Source organism: Procambarus clarkii, chromosome 58 (genome assembly GCF_040958095.1).
Source record: "Procambarus clarkii isolate CNS0578487 chromosome 58, FALCON_Pclarkii_2.0, whole genome shotgun sequence".
Classification (NCBI taxonomy): Eukaryota; Metazoa; Arthropoda; class Malacostraca; order Decapoda; family Cambaridae; genus Procambarus; species Procambarus clarkii.
Genome location: NC_091207.1, coordinates 18,203,532 through 18,220,251, shown reverse-complemented (window position 1 = coordinate 18,220,251; position 16,720 = coordinate 18,203,532). Strand labels below are relative to the sequence as shown.

General features: G+C 42.4%; 1 protein-coding gene across 1 annotated transcript in view; it reads left to right on the top strand.

The window, feature by feature from the left end:
• The first annotated feature begins 5,909 nt into the window (after window positions 1-5,909).
• LOC123767922 (SNF4/AMP-activated protein kinase gamma subunit) overlaps window positions 5,910-16,720 on the top strand; it is a 246,500-nt gene continuing 235,689 nt past the window's right edge. Inside the window, exons 1-2 of the mRNA XM_069306620.1 lie at window positions 5,910-6,040; window positions 15,403-16,260. Of these exons, the coding sequence (XP_069162721.1) occupies window positions 15,754-16,260 (507 nt within the window). The 5' untranslated portion in view covers window positions 5,910-6,040; window positions 15,403-15,753. The remainder of the gene's footprint in view (window positions 6,041-15,402; window positions 16,261-16,720) is intronic.

The window sequence follows — 16,720 nt, the reverse complement described above, 5'->3', positions numbered from 1 at the left end:
TTTTTTCCCACACCTTGCCCGAAACTCTGTGTGTATTAGTGACTTTAGGCATGGTATGTACTAGCTCTATCTATAAATCCAACATTATGTTTGTAACTCACCTTCTAATGTATATACTTTTACTTGAATAAACATTTGATTATGATTTGATTTTAAGTCTTTTGATGTGGGCTTCAGGAGACAGGTTTGGCTTAATATTAACTCCTAGATATTTCTCTTTGTCCGTTTCATGAATGACTTGACATTCGGGAGATTAACTATAAGATATTAACAATACTTAGTGTTAAACTTACTGTGACGGTAACGCGTTGGTGTTCGGCTGTTTCAAAAGCTAGGGGCATGGCCTCGTCACAAAGAAAAAAAAAAAAAAAGCTGGAACTTTCGTCTGTGGTAAGGTAATGGGAAGACACACAAAACACAAGTAAATTTAACAATGAAATTTGAATTACGTTAGAAAAGCAAGACATGAATAAAATTGAGCATAAAAATGTAACAGACAAATCAACAAACAAAATAATAAGAATAATCACTGGCAAATGAAAAGTTACGTTAAGACAAGTGAATAATAGCAAAGTAAATAATAGTGCAGGAATATTGGCTTCGAGCTGCCACCTCCCTTAGTACACGTAAGCCAAGGCTTAGTCTACCAATGAGACGTGTCAACTGTGTGGAGCACTGAGATATTCTGCCTTCTCTAGGTCGCTGTAGCCCAGACATCAACTTGTGGAGGAGGGTGGTGGGGCAGGAGTGCTGGACACCAGCCAATCAGCGACCGGCAGGCGATGGACAAGCAGTTTGCCGGTTACCGGTGGCGGAGGCGAGCAGGTGCGCCGGTGGGCCGGATACGTTTTGCTCTCTGGGCAAAACGTTTTGGAGATACTTGTTGGATATATCTTCTATATTATCTGTTGAGGTGACGTACTTTGGAGGGAAGAGCAATACAATACAATACAATACAATTTTATTTAGGTAAGGTACATACATACAATAAATTTTTACAAGGATTGGTAGACTTATAGGTAGAGCTAGTACATACAATGCCTAAAGCCACTATTACGCAAAGCGTTTCGGGCATGATAAACTTAAATGACAAGCTTAATACTACAGTAATTGAGCATAATGAGTAGAATGAAAACAAGAAATGAAAACATAGATGAAAAAGCAGCACAAATACAATTATGTCGACAAACAGCGCTCTTTAAAGAAAAAACACAGACATTGGTTGACAATAGAAGGGTAAGGTAGGTTACAGGGAATTTATTAGGTATAGCTTCGCTTTTAACTTAAACTGGTTGAGAGAGGTACAGTCTTTAACATAGCAGCAGGCTCAATCTCTCTTGAAAGAGATTATCGTCACACTTACTAAGTCAGGTCGAGAGGTAATAATAATAATAAGAATCAGGGGAAAGCGCCAAACCATTACGACTGTATAGCACTTGGAAAGGGTCAGGATAAGGATTTGGGATGGGACGGCGGGAAAGGAATGGTGCCCCACCACTTGTGGACGGTCGGGGATTGAACGCCGACCTGCATGAAGGGAGACCGTCGCTCTACCGTCCAGCCCAAGTGGTTGGGCAAGTCGAGAGGTTGTCACAATCAACTTTAAGTATTATTTCAATTTATCATGTACAAGTTTTTGTATCATTTGTTTCCTTTCTTATTTTATGTAACTTCTATTAAGCGAAGCAGTAGTTTTTCTGTCATATATATTATTATTCAGAAAAAAACTTTTACCAAAGTCATATCTTGTAAAGTAACTTGTTATACATTAAGTTTTCCATAACTTTATATCATATCTCTGACCAAAACGTTTGTCACCTCAACACTATGAGACTAACATGTTATCTGCAGTTAGTGTGTGTTCACGTCTCTGATAACAGTACTCTCTGTGTGGTGCTGGTCGCCTGGGGGGAGGTAGTTTACTTATCACACTTCATGTGTGGTTAACTTATCATAAACATAAGCAACGGCGCTGGTTCAGTCGTACACAGGCGTCCTATTAACAACTTGTACAAATCGTTACATTTCTGGCATTGTAAATTAAGTTTACATTTTAAACATGTATTGAATAATATTTAGCTTAAAATCTGAGCTGTGATATATATTAGCAAAACACTGTAGTACAGTACTAGCAATGACAACGGGGTGAGAACAGCTTGAGCTACCTCATCCCTTTGTGTGTATTTTACCTCAATAAACTTATTTCAATTTCATCAGTCTGCTGTAAGGTAATGTTGTTAATATGGTAGTTGTGGGGTTGATTATTATTATGCCCCACATGCAAGGTCTTGAATTTGTTAAAATTAAAAATAATTTACCAGTCTTTAGACCATTTATGGAGATCATGTAACGCTCTTTGTAAGGCATCAATATCATTTTCACTTCCCACTTTATCATAAATGTTAGTGTCAGAAATTATAAATTATAAATACATTCAGTAGAATAAATTTTAAAATATTTGTTTACAAGTTACCAACATTCAGCGACGCGTTATAAGACAGGAGACGTCACCTAAATAAAAAAGTAAGTTCAATTTCAACAGGATTTGTGTAACATAGGTCTTATTTCAACAGGATTTGTGTAACATAGGTCTTATTTCAACAGGATTTGTGTAACATAGGTCTTATTTCAACAGGATTTGTGTAACATAGGTCTTATTTCAACAGGATTTGTGTAACATAGGTCTTATTTCAACAGGATTTGTGTAACATAGGTCTGATTTCAACAGGATTTGTGTAACATAGGTCTTATTTCAACAGGATTTGTGTAACATAGGTCTTATTTCAACAGGATTTGTGTAACATAGGTCTGATTTCAACAGGATTTGTGTAACATAGGTCTTATTTCAACAGGATTTGTGTAACATAGGTCTTATTTCAACAGGATTTGTGTAACATAGGTCTTATTTCAACAGGATTTGTGTAACATAGGTCTTATTTCAACAGGATTTGTGTAACATAGGTCTTATTTCAACAGGATTTGTGTAACATAGGTCTTATTTCAACAGGATTTGTGTAACATAGGTCTTATTTCAACAGGATTTGTGTAACATAGGTCTTATTTCAACAGGATTTGTGTAACATAGGTCTTATTTCAACAGGATTTGTGTAACATAGGTCTTATTTCAACAGGATTTGTGTAACATGGGTCTTATTTCAACAGGATTTGTGTAACATGGGTCTTATTTCAACAGGATTTGTGTAACATGGGTCTTATTTCAACAGGATTTGTGTAACATGGGTCTTATTTCAACAGGATTTGTGTAACATGGGTCTTATTTCAACAGGATTTGTGTAACATGGGTCTTATTTCAACAGGATTTGTGTAACATAGGTCTTATTTCAACAGGATTTGTGTAACATAGGTCTTATTTCAACAGGATTTGTGTAACATAGGTCTTATTTCAACAGGATTTGTGTAACATAGGTCTTATTTCAACAGGATTTGTGTAACATAGGTCTTATTTCAACAGGATTTGTGTAACATAGGTCTTATTTCAACAGGATTTGTGTAACATAGGTCTGATTTCAACAGGATTTGTGTAACATAGGTCTGATTTCAACAGGATTTGTGTAACATAGGTCTTATTTCAACAGGATTTGTGTAACATAGGTCTGATTTCAACAGGATTTGTGTAACATAGGTCTGATTTCAACAGGATTTGTGTAACATAGGTCTGATTTCAACAGGATTTGTGTAACATAGGTCTGATTTCAACAGGATTTGTGTAACATAGGTCTGATTTCAACAGGATTTGTGTAACATAGGTCTGATTTCAACAGGATTTGTGTAACATAGGTCTTATTTCAACAGGATTTGTGTAACATAAGTCTTATTTCAACAGGATTTGTGTAACATAAGTCTTATTTCAACAGGATTTGTGTAACATAAGTCTTATTTCAACAGGATTTGTGTAACATAGGTCTTATTTCAAAGATATATGTAATATAGATCTGATTTCAGTAGAATTTATGTATAAAATATCTGATTTAAACAGGATTTAGGTAAAATAGATCTGATTTAAACAGGATTTAGATAAAAAAGATTCGATTTTTAACAGCACTTATATTACCATAGATTTACAATGCGGTTAACTCTCTCTGTGGCAATAATTGCTCAACACTTTCACGCTCTCCACGAACTGGACTGTAGTACGGACTTCGAGGTGAATTGGACGTTTTCGGGGGACCGAGCTGCAACACTGAAAAGTGCATACTCTTTTCGCTGTCCTGACCTTAATTTTCGATGTACAGATTTCATTTTTGTACCAATGTGTTCGCAATAGAATGCTCTATAAGAACATATGTATATGTCACCAAAGCATGAGTTAAATCACACAAAAAGCTAAAGAACTACATCGATCACTAGCCGTGAGCTCCAAACAGCGACGAAATGTTTCTATTCTTTTCAGGGTTGTCAACTCCACACTTGTCTTACAGCGTTAAATTTGATATCACTGTGATCGCAATTAAATTCCCTACACGGACATATGCATATAAATGTAGAATCATGATCGCGGCCCACACCAAGAGTGTGTGAAATGGGCGATTACACGCGCCGTGTCAACAATACAATAGTCTTTCCACTAAATTACAATACAATGCCGTTCTCCCAAATAGGCCATGTGCCTATTAGAGAAAACGAAAATTTAATAGTAAACATTTTCATATTATCCCCAAGTCGATCGAATAAGAATTGGATTTTATACAAATATTTTTTAATCGCGCGTAAATTTACGACGCTACCGCACCTCGTGATAAACATACCGGTATTTACGCGTCGTTTATTTACGACCCCGGAGCGCTAAAGTGTTTTAATTAAAATATTAAGCTGCAGGTAATGGGAAAGATGACAATAAAAGGGCAGTAGAGCATGTGGAGAGAAGGAACTTTATAACACAACACCAGCATGGTTTCAGGAATAGCAAATCCTGCCTCGCGAGCTTCATAGAGTTCTATGAACGCGGGACTAAGATCAGACAAGATAGAGAAGGGTGAGTAGATTGTAGTCTTGGATTGTCAGAAAGTCTTCGACACAGTACTCCACACTAGGAAACTTGTGCACAGAATGGAGCAACGTGAAGGTACTGCAGGGGATAAAGGATCGAGAACTTCTGCAACAGGAAACAAAGAATCAGAGTAAGGGAGGGAGGGTAGAAATCCCAAGAAACTAAATAATCACAAATTAACAAATTGCAACTATATTCGGGGATATACTGTACTGAAACACACATGTACAGCTTTATCAGTCCTCAGAATAATAACCAACACAATTCATTCAAATATTATCAATTTATCTGTGATGATAATTTCATGCAAAATCCACTTTTTGGACGTAGTGCAAACACTTGATTGTCAACTTTCCACCGCCGCCGCTTGCTCGGGCCTGGCGTGCATGGTTACTAAACATGTAACTGGATCACCAAATACAAATTGCTCAGTTTAGAGAGCTTTGTGGTCCAGTTCTTGAGCAAATTGGTCTATAAAAGACTACTGATATATTATATATATATATATATATATATATATATATATATATATATATATATATATATATATATATATATATATATATATATATATATATATATATATATATATATGTTTTCAGGCTCCTGTGGGAGGGCACAGAGGAGTATGACTGTGTGTGTGTGAGTGTGTGTGTGTGTGTGTGTGTGTGTGTGTGTGTGTGTGTGTGTGTGTGTGTGTGTGAGTGTGAGTGTGAGTGTGAGTGTGAGTGTGTGTGTGTGTGTGTGTGTGTGTGTGTGTGTGTGTGTGTGTGTGTGTGTGTGTGTGAGAGTGTGTGTGTGTACGCGTACACACGCCTAGTTCGATGAGGGGGTGGTGGGAGTGGTGGGAGGGTGTGGGAAGGGCCACAGAGGCAGCAACAGAGCACATAAGCCAGTACAGTCCAAGCTGTGGGCCGGACCACACCTGCTTCACCACCCTTCACACTCACACACACACTCACACACCTACACACACACCCGCACACAGTCATACTCCGCTGTGCCCTGCCGCAGGAGCCTGAAAACATTCGTGTATGTACAGTGTAATATTGCTACAAGTGTTGCCTTTATCTGACATTAGTGTTGCCTGGATAATCCAATTCTAGTGATTCTTTAATTATCTTATGAAAGTGTTCACTGGATTATTTCATGTCAGTGTTCTCTGGATTATGTTATATCGGTGTTCCATGGATTATCAATGTAATCTGGATCATCAGTATTCCCTGGATTAATTTATATCGATACTCTGGATTATGTTATAGCACTGTTACGTGTATTCGCTTTACAAATATATGGTAAAATCACTTTTGGGCCTACCTGTATAATGAAATTGAAATAAGTTTATTGAGGTAAAATACACACAAAGGGATGAGGTAGCTCAAGCTATTCTCACCCCGTTCAGTACATCGTGTTAATACATACATAGACACACATCACAAACAATAAACATATTACCAAACATTCTGAGAGATAAACATATATACATTTCCTCCTTTACACAAGTAGTATGGTATCAGACGTATACACAAATACTTTTATGACCTAGGTATACTGTATAGACAATTTTGTATAATGAAGTGTTATGGCGTTTACTCGTGGGGGAAGCCTCAGAAATTGAAATTGAAATTGAAATTGAAATTGAAATAAGCTTCAGTGTTGGCGCCGACGCCAGGCTAGATAGACGTAGGTTCCTGACGCAGCATCTGCCATGTGATACTGAGAGAGGGATTTTGTCTGCTTCGGAATTCTTCGGTAATTCAACGCCTTATTATTATACTTCATTTATTTGGTAGCATTTGCACGTGGTACTGTATCAGTTTATAGATATTTCCATATAGCTGCGGGAAGTAATTAATACTGTTGAGTAAGTATAGTTGTTGAGGAAATAAATATTCATTTGGTAGTCCATAATATTTACATTTGTTCTTGTGTTGATCTGAGTCTGCCAAGTATGAGAATATGGAGGCGTATAGCTAGGCTACGGTTGTGGGGTACGAACTGTCATGCGTAGAGCCACGCTGTGCGTTGTTACTCAGTGAGGTAACAACGCAGCTATGGTTCATAGCTGCGTTCTTACCCACTGAGGTAACAACGCAGCTATGAACCATAGCTGCGTTCTTACCCACTGAGGTAACAACGCAGCTATGAACCATAGCTGCGTTCTTACCCACTGAGGTAACAACGCAGCTATGAACCATAGCTGCGTTCTTACCTACTAAGGTAACAACGCAGCTATGGTTATGGTTCATAGCTGCGTTGTTACTTCAGTTTCTCAAATACTTTGAAAAGTTTGTTACCATAGCCTATGGTAACAAACTTTTCGAAATATTTGCCAAACAGTAATAGCTATATTACAGAAAGATATTTAAATTACAGAAGCCGAGCCTCCTGCTGAAGTAAAGAAATTTGTAAAGAAATGTGTGACTAAATGTAAACTTGTCAGCAAGCCGATTTACATACTTAATGACGTCACTAAGTAGCTGAATGTCATTAAGTACGCAAGTTTATAGACAACTATTTTAGTAATGTTCATGAAACGTTCAGTTATTTTATCCTGGATGACATATTAACCCCCCCTCCCCCAATGCTAGTGAGCTCTTGCAAGTTGGCCTGTTGTAAATAGTGTGTGGGAGCGTGCACGGAATGCAAGCCTCTTGCTTACATTAACACCATGTACCATATCGTTAGCTACACTACACTAATTAACAGTTAAAACGTAAGAATAAAGGACTTTACGGAAGGTATTTACACTGGCCTTGTAACTTTTATTATATATTTGAGAGAAATCGTGTTACAAGCACATTACAAACATAAATCGCATCTTAGTTCTTAAAACATTGAATTTTAGCTCCAAAAAAACATTTTATGACTGTAACCTGCTGTTAATTAAGCTTAAATAACCCAAATAGCGAATATTGTTGCGGTATATGCCAAGAAACTCTGTAACTCTCTCACCAATGTGAGTATTTGGAAGTGGCACTTTAATTATTTGTTGAAGAACTTGACTGCAAAGAGCGGTGTTAGAATTAGCATTTTACTTGCAAGGAATTTAAAGTTGGATTTCGTTCATTTAAGTGCCTATGTTACGCTCTTCATTATTCAACTTTAAATAGCTCTAACTTTTATCTTCATTATTCATTTTCTTCAATAGCTCTTCATTCTTCAAGTTTAAATAGCTTTAAGGGTTTTAATTCTTATTTTTGAGTGAGGATGGCCGGGAGCAGTATAGTCTAGGTGGGAGCTTTATCGCCAGGATATAGAAGGTCTTTAACATTACAATTACTGTAAAATGTAGTAAGATAGAGAGTGAGAAGCTCCAGCCACAGTACAACCCAGACAAGTCTTGAGGCTCTTATATATGTGTCTTACACTTGTCTCATAACCTGCATTGCTTCCTATCACTTCTCCTCTCATCCTGATGTCCATGTCGTGTGTACATAGTGACCAGAGGTGGAGGGTGGTACCACCTGCCACCCCCTCACACTGTGTGTACCACCAGAGACACACTGGGTACAACAAGTGTAGCTGGCGAGGCACAAGAGCTAGAGCTCACTCGCCCGTAGTGAGTGAGAGGTGAGTACTATGAAGCCTCACACCGTGTATACACACACACACACACACACACGGGGTCCGCCACACACCGTGTACACACACACACACACACAAGGTCTGCTGCACGCTGCCTTCTCCAGTGACCTGATTTACTTTGGCACTGATATGCGTTTGTGTCGGAATATTCTGGTCAGCGCTGTGCCCTTGAACTGTTTGGCGCCTCGTGGTCCTGGTTGGTCTCCTCTGGTCCCCCGTCACACCCTGGTCCCCCGTCACTCCCTGGTCCCCCGTTACACCTTGTACCCCGTCACATCTGTGTACCGTCACACCTTGTACCCCGTCACCTCTGTGTACCGTCACACCTGGTCCCCCGTCACACCTGGTCCCCGTCACACCTGTTTATCGCCACACCTGGTACCCCGTCACACTAAGGAGGGTATTAAGGATAATCACCAACATCCGGCTGCCGGATCAACTTGACAACGGTGCCACCGAGGTGTCTGTCACCTGGCACTTCCCACCGCTGGTCACACTCACACTATTACTGGTCACACTCACACTACCACTGGTCACACTCACATTATCACTGGTCACACTCACACTATCACTGGTCACACTCACACTACCACTGGTCACACTCACATTATCACTGGTCACACTCACACTATCACTGGTCACTACTACTCACAGTGTGTTGATGGTAACCAGCTACCAGTGTCACTCGCCTACAATGACACATTGGTATAGTGATCCCTGGTTTGTGACTCAGTTGATGTTTAGTGGTACCTGTCTAAACTGCTGGTTCCCTACCACTGACTACAGGCACGTGGTCACCCTGCTTAGGGCCGTGTTGTTACTTTATAAATTATCTATTTTGATATCGAATTTGGCCTTTGAGTGCACGAGTGGCTGAGTGCATCTTGCCTGGCGCTGTTTGTGGCAGCGTTCGTCCGCTGTTGTCTGTCTGGCCACGTGTCTCTCAACACTTAATGGTGGGGTGCAGGTGGGGGAGGCTAGGGCAGGGGAGGGAGAGTAGGAGGTTATCTTGACGTTATCTTGAGATGATTTCGGGGCTTTAGTGTCCCCGCGGCTCGGTCCTCGACCAGGCCTCCACCCCCAGGAAGCAGCCCGTGACAGCTGACTAACACCCAGGTACCTATTTTACTGCTAGGTAACAGTGGCATAGAGTGAAAGAAACTCTGCCCATTGTTTCTCGCCGGCGCCTGGGATCGAACCCAAGACCACAGGATCACAAGTACCGTGTGCTGTCCGCTCGGCCGACCGGCTCCCCTGGTCGTGGTAGGATTAATATTATTATTAACATCTTTATTGACAACATTTAGTTACAATTTTGCCTAATCTGAGGATTTCAATTAAGTCTTATTAGAGTGAGGATAATGCTGGTATTTACTGTCACGCAGAACAGAGGGTCATACACAAGACAATAGGTCTAAACTGTAGGCTGAAGCACATAGATATCATGGTTACAATCAATGTCTCAATGTACCAATATGTAAATACAACTTTCTATAGTGCACTGCCACACAAGGCCAGGGATGGGTTCGTAAGAGATGCAGCTTAAAAATAATAATAAAAAATGGTTCTTCATTCTTTAAAATGGACAAGCAAATTTTGGATAAATTATTAGGATGTCGTCCAGTTCACCAGCGTCAATGAAATGGTGGAGAAGAGAAGGAATAGGAGAAGGAGAGGAGGGGAGGAGACGGGTGTGTTAGTGGAGACGAGGACATGATAAGTGAAGCCTTGTGTGTCCTTGGTGGTGATGGCGCCAGGCGTGTCTGTACGCGTGTCCTTCCCGCCCCCCTGTGTCCCATATTGTAACCACCCCCCTGGCTCCTCCCCCCCTGGCTCCTAGCTCCTCCCCCGCCCCCTGGCTCCTCCCCCCTGGCTCCTGGCTCCTCCCCCCTGGTTCCTGGCCCCTCCCCCCTGGCTCCTTCCCCTTGGCTCCTTCCCCCCTGGCTCCTCCCCCCTGGTTCCTGGCCCCTCCCCCCTGGCTCCTTCCCCTTGGCTCCTTCCCCCCTGGCTCCTCCCCCTTGGCTCCTCCCCCTGGCTCCTCCCCCCTGGCTTCTCCCCCTGGCTCATCCCCTCCCTGGCTCCTCCCCTCCCCTTGGCTCCGCCCCCCCTGGCTCCTCCCCCCTGGTTCCTGGCCCCTCCCCCCTGGCTCCTTCCCCTTGGCTCCTTCCCCCCTGGCTCCTCCTTCCCCTAGCTCCTCCTCCCCCTGGCTCATCCCCTCCCTGGCTCCTCCCCTCCCCCTGGCTCCTCCCCCTCCCCTTGGCTCCTCCCCCCTGGCTCCCCCTCCCTGGCTCCTCCCCCTGGCTCCTCCCCCCCCCTGGTTCCCCCTTGGTGTTGTTAGTGGTGATGGCACCAGGCGTGTCTACACTTTACCTTAAGGTTACCTTGAAATGATTTCGGGGCTTAGCGTCCCCGCGGCCCCGGTCCTCGACCAGCCCTCCTCGTTGCTGGACTGGTCAACCAGGCTGTTGGACGAGGCAGCTCTCAGCCTGACGTATGAATCACAACCTGGTTGATCAGGTAACCATTGGAGGTGCTTATCAAGTTCTCTCTTGAACACTGTGAGGGGTCGGCCAGTTGACGCTTCCACTACACAATAAGCACCCTACCACAAACAACCACAAGTTGAGAATGGCAACCACAAACTTCAATCTGTACAAAATTCAACCTGACTTAACATTTTGTATAAGCCAATAACTACGATTTAACCGAGAAGTAATTGATGACGCAGCTTTTCCTGGGATGGCAAGAGTTAGCCTACTTTTGGCGCCAACACCACACTGGCGGCAAACACCACAACAACCACAACAACACAGCCTATTTTTAAGTCAAATCCCTACAACCCAACAATATTGACAAAAACAAACCAAAATCATATACGCAATGGGTCCATAATATGTATTAATATATTTCGCTGTCGTTATTTTATGTTAGATATTAAGAGCTAGGCTTTTGATTAGGACGTTTCAGTTTTTCTCATTTTCTCAGTTTTTCTCTTAAAACTCCAATACTATAAAAAGTGAATTGTTCATGTGAACAATGGTTCATGTAGTATACTATCGCAGGTGTAGGTGTTATTACTTGAAACTGGCTGATCTATGGCTCCCTGGCATAGTTTAGGCTCCTGCGTGGTGTTGCGTCATCAGGTGGGGACGCAGGCGCTACGGAATGACGCAATGGCAGCTCACATGGTCTGTGTCACAGGAAACCTTACTTAACCTTTATTGACCGTTTGATAGGTTATAATGCGAACACCAGGATGGCCCTCCCTGCCTCAGACTCCTGGCCACCTGGCCCTCCCTGCCTCAGACTCCTGGCCACCTGGCCCTCCCTGCCTCAGACTCCTGGCCACCTGGCCCTCCCTGCCTCAGACTCCTGGCCACCTGGCCCTCCCTGCCTCAGACTCCTGGCCACCTGGCCCTCCCTGCCTCAGACTCCTGGTCACCTGGCCCTCCCTGCCTCAGACTCCTGGCCACCTGGCCCTCCCTGCCTCAGACTCCTGGCCACCTAGCCCTCCCTGCCTCAGACTCCTGGCCACCTGGCCCTCCCTCCCTCAGACTCCTGGCCACCTAGCCCTCCCTGCCTCAGACTCCTGGCCACCTGGCCCTCCCTGCCTCAGACTCCTGGCCACCTGGCCCTCCCTGCCTCAGACACCTGGCCCCACATATTTCTCTCTCTCTCTCTCTCTCTCTCTCTCTCTCTCTCTCTCTCTCTCTCTCTCTCTCTCTCTCTCTCTCTCTCTCTCTCTCTCTTTTCTTTCTTTAAAGGAAATTCCTGTACAATTCTTCGTCCGTGGTCTGACACTGTCATATATATATATATATATATATATATATATATATATATATATATATATATATATATATATATATATATATATATATATATATATATATATATATATATATGTATATATATATATATATAAAGGAAATATAATGAAAATCATTCCAAAAATCTAACAAAATATAATTATTATGTAATGAACTATCATTCAAAATCAATCAAATCGATGTGGAATAATCATTCAAAACTAAGTCAACTCCATTACCAGGAAGGGTTGAGGGCCACAGGACTAACAACACTGCAAACCAAACTAGGCATGACAGGGCTGACCTCATTGAAACTTTTAAAATACTGAACAATTTGGAGGATGTTGATCCGGACAATTTCTTAAAAGGTCATGTAGTAAGTATATTATGTCAGTAATAAACTTGCTCCAAAACTCTCATTATCTTATGTGCAGATAATGATATGGGTCTGTTAATTTACTTAGTCCACTAATGACAAATTCATACCTCTTTCCTAATTACAGTTGACACTATTTCCTAACCAATAGAGGCTGGTCAGATGAGGTGTGGACCGATTATATAAGCCATCGACACGAAATAATCATCACTCTTGGGTTTCTTAATCTTCATCAATCAATAATCATCACTTCATCACAAAACTTCTTCTGCCAAAAAATCACAGAAAAGCCACTACTTCACCTCCTCCTGGAATGTGAAGCAACCAACGACCTTAGAAGAGCTTAAAGAGTCCCTGAATCTTGCAGTAACTACCCTGAAGCCATCAACACTGCCACTCTTCTGGTAATGAAAAGTGTCCAGCAGCTGGAGACCCCCATAAATACTGTCAAACAGTATCCTCCCCCATGATAGCAGCCACATAGCAAGGACTGACGAGTTAAATGCGAGAATAGCACGCAGTATATCCTTTCACGATATACACAAAAAAATCTACCACTTACGGTAGCCACCTATTAGGTGGCTTAATCTTCATCAATCAATAATCATCGGTCTAATTCCAAGAATGGTTCAGTACAAGTGTTTGAGAGATATCGTACATGTTCAATATTCACCAACAAGAATGTAACACTCGACGTGTCCAGTTCCTATCCTCACAAGACGCTGCAGCTTTGACACAGAGCAGACAGCCAGACTGGCCGCAGACAGCTCTTCGACTCTGCCTGCACTCAGAGCGCCGCGCTCTACGCACTCACCCCGCACCCGAGCTGAAAACGGGTGAGTGAGCGAGTTGAAACGGAGCCTCGAGCAGGGTAGAGAGCTAGAGTGAGGCCCGCTCTACCCCGGGCCTCACTCTAGCTCTCTACCCTGCTGGAGGCTCCGTTTCAACTCCTACAACACTTCTCTACACTCTTAACAAACCGACTGCTGTGACCAAAACTACTAAATAAATATAAAAAACACTAAACTCTGCGAATCTAATCATTCAAATACGTACACATAATCATATGTTAGTGAGATGTAACAAACAAGGGCCAACGGTTTCAAGCTCAGCAAGCCACAGTGCACGACTGAGAACAGGAGATGCTTTTTCACCTGCAGGGTTATAAGCCTAATGGAACCGCCTACCCACCGAAGCTGTAAATACCAAAACTGTTAAATTTTAAAATCCAGCTGAGGAAAAAATCATCAGGGCAAAAGGGGGAAATTTGACAAGACTCCAGCTTCCTGACCTCGACGAGGCTTCTAGAGTGTTAGAGACACCTTACCTGTCCTCGGGTAAAAGAAACAAAAACAAATTTGATCAAACTCTACAAGAAACGAATGCCTAGTTTCAACCTTCGTCAAAATCCCTGTAGGAGCCGAAATTTCTTAAATAGTATGAGGAGGGGGCGGAGGAGTACATGTGACCGACACCGACCAATCTACGGCAGTAATATACCACCCATGTGTCGTCTTAAGAAGTTGGCCTCCAGCCTTTGGCAGATGTTCAAACATTTGTATAACAACCCCAACCCTCCCGGTAGTACGGTCCAAGTTCGTTCTCGACTCAATCGAGAATTCCAGGTGCGAATCTCTGGCGGGACAGAAATGGTTGGGTGTATTTCCCATCATCTAATGGCTTGTTCACTTAGCAGTAAGTAGGTACTCAAGAGTAATTCGACCTGGTGGGGTGGAACCAAGATATAAATCTAACGTGTATGAATACACTGGCTGTCTGTCCTCCCGACACAATGAATTATTACTATTACCTTATACCTAATAATGAGAAGGAATTAAAGTGTTAATTAATCTAACTATTCATTAACTGGCCTAACACCTAGTCGACCAACTCCCTCAAACTGGATAAATTATGACTGACGTTCTTTTGTTTACATCGCGAGCAACGTCGTCGGGTTGGGCAGTCTTGGCCCAGAGCTTGAGTCAACCATAGCAAATATCTCTCCAACAGCTCCACGCTTCAGTCACATCGAGGAGTGTATTATTCAACATTTCATGGCCAAGACTGCTTTGTACGGATCAAGTGTTAGGCCAAGTTATTATACAATTTGTTCTACTATTTTACCAAGTTTGACTTCCGACACGTGGGGGGCGAAGCCTAACTACTCCATAGTCCCAACAAGGAATTCCTATTCATTTAAAATCCTACACTTCATAGGACAGATTACCACGTGGTGTTTGCCGTGCATATCAATGTGAACGACATTAAATAATTTTTTATCTAAAATTGTTATAGATTGAAATGTGCTTTAAAGTTATTTGTGTATCTGAACTTTCTATTCGATCTACGTGTGTTTTGCTTGGACGGGGAAAATGCTCATTACTGTTCGTATGTGAAAATATTGTTGAGGGTAAGAAGCTTTGACTCTAAATGGGGTAGCAAATTTATTACGATGTGAGTACAATGTTTACATATTAGGTACATTTATATAATGTTAAATATGTTAGCCTAGCACAATAGCACTGCCTCTGTTAGCCTATCGTAATAGCACTTCCCTTTGTTTTATGTCAGACAAAACTCTAATTTTAATTAATCATTATTTTCATGCTATTTTTTTCCAGGTAAAGGTGCATAAAGTGGAAACTTTGATTAAAGTTAACAAATACTGATGAAATGTGAAAATGTTGAGTCAAAACGTTCTGCAAAAGTGATAATGTTGGTTTCAAAATAAATTAAACTGTTATACGTTACAGGTAAAACTTTGACAATTGGTTAAACACGTTTGTGCCGTGAAAGACGTGAGCTACGTAGACAATTTATCGAGAAAATGAGCATAACTTGAGATGATCACAGGGTGTGTTTGAGTTTACCATAGTGTGCTCGTGTTAGGCTCACACAGTCTGTAATATTACACGCTGGAGATGCCCCTCAGTGGTGCTCGCCCGGTCAAATTTAACACGGGTAAGTGGTGAATGGTGATCATGTTGGAGAACACGCAGGGGGGGCAGGAGCTAGAGTCCGTGCCTCGCCGCCGCGCCTACAGCGAGGTTCACCCTCGCCCTCCACGCTTCCGTCGCCAGCGTTCGGCTTCTCCCCCTCGACCACAATTTTCCAATATGGGACTACCTGTACCGAAGCCTGCCTCCAGCATCTTCACTAAGCCTGGTGGGGACGGGACCTGCCAGGCCACCAGGAGCACTAGTATCTTTGCTGGTATGGTGGTTGGCAGTCCCCTTGGGTCAGGTCCCCTCAATGGTACAGCTCTGCCACTTCTGGGACTGAATCCGTCAATGAGCAGCAGCCCGCCAGCCCATAGTTCTGACTACATGGGTCCCATCCGGCGGCCTCGCCTGCCCTCGGCCAGCGAGGCGCCCACAGTGGCTCCCATTCCCGAGAACTTGCCCCTTCCTGATACGCCGCCTCGACCTGCTTTCGACCTCAAATTCCACCCATCTGATGTCCCTCTGGACGCATGTGACGTGAGTACCATGACGTTCTTCTACTTTATATTGCCCCGTACTTATCCCGTGCACATGGCTTGCCCCAGTAACCCATGTTCACAGATATCTTGAATTATGTAACTTAGGTTTACCGCATGTAGGCAGATTCGTCGCAAGTATGCTGCAAAGATAAGTTTACAGAATTGTTATGCCTGCACTGTTCACTTTACGACTTGTATAAGGTAATACAATAATTGTCTCTCGGAGCTGCTTTTCCTTGTCCGTGATGTTTGTCCTGGGGTGGTGAGGCCTTTACGTTACCTTTCCTTCCCCTCTCTTACGCTATAGTCCCCCCTCTCCTTCACCACCAAAAAAAAAAAAAAAATGGGTATACAAAGAACATAAGAGTTTATTTTTAGTTTAGTTCATTAATTGTAGGGACAGGAGTTACACATACTAATGAACAAACCACGAGTATGTCTTTGCCCATACTAATGAA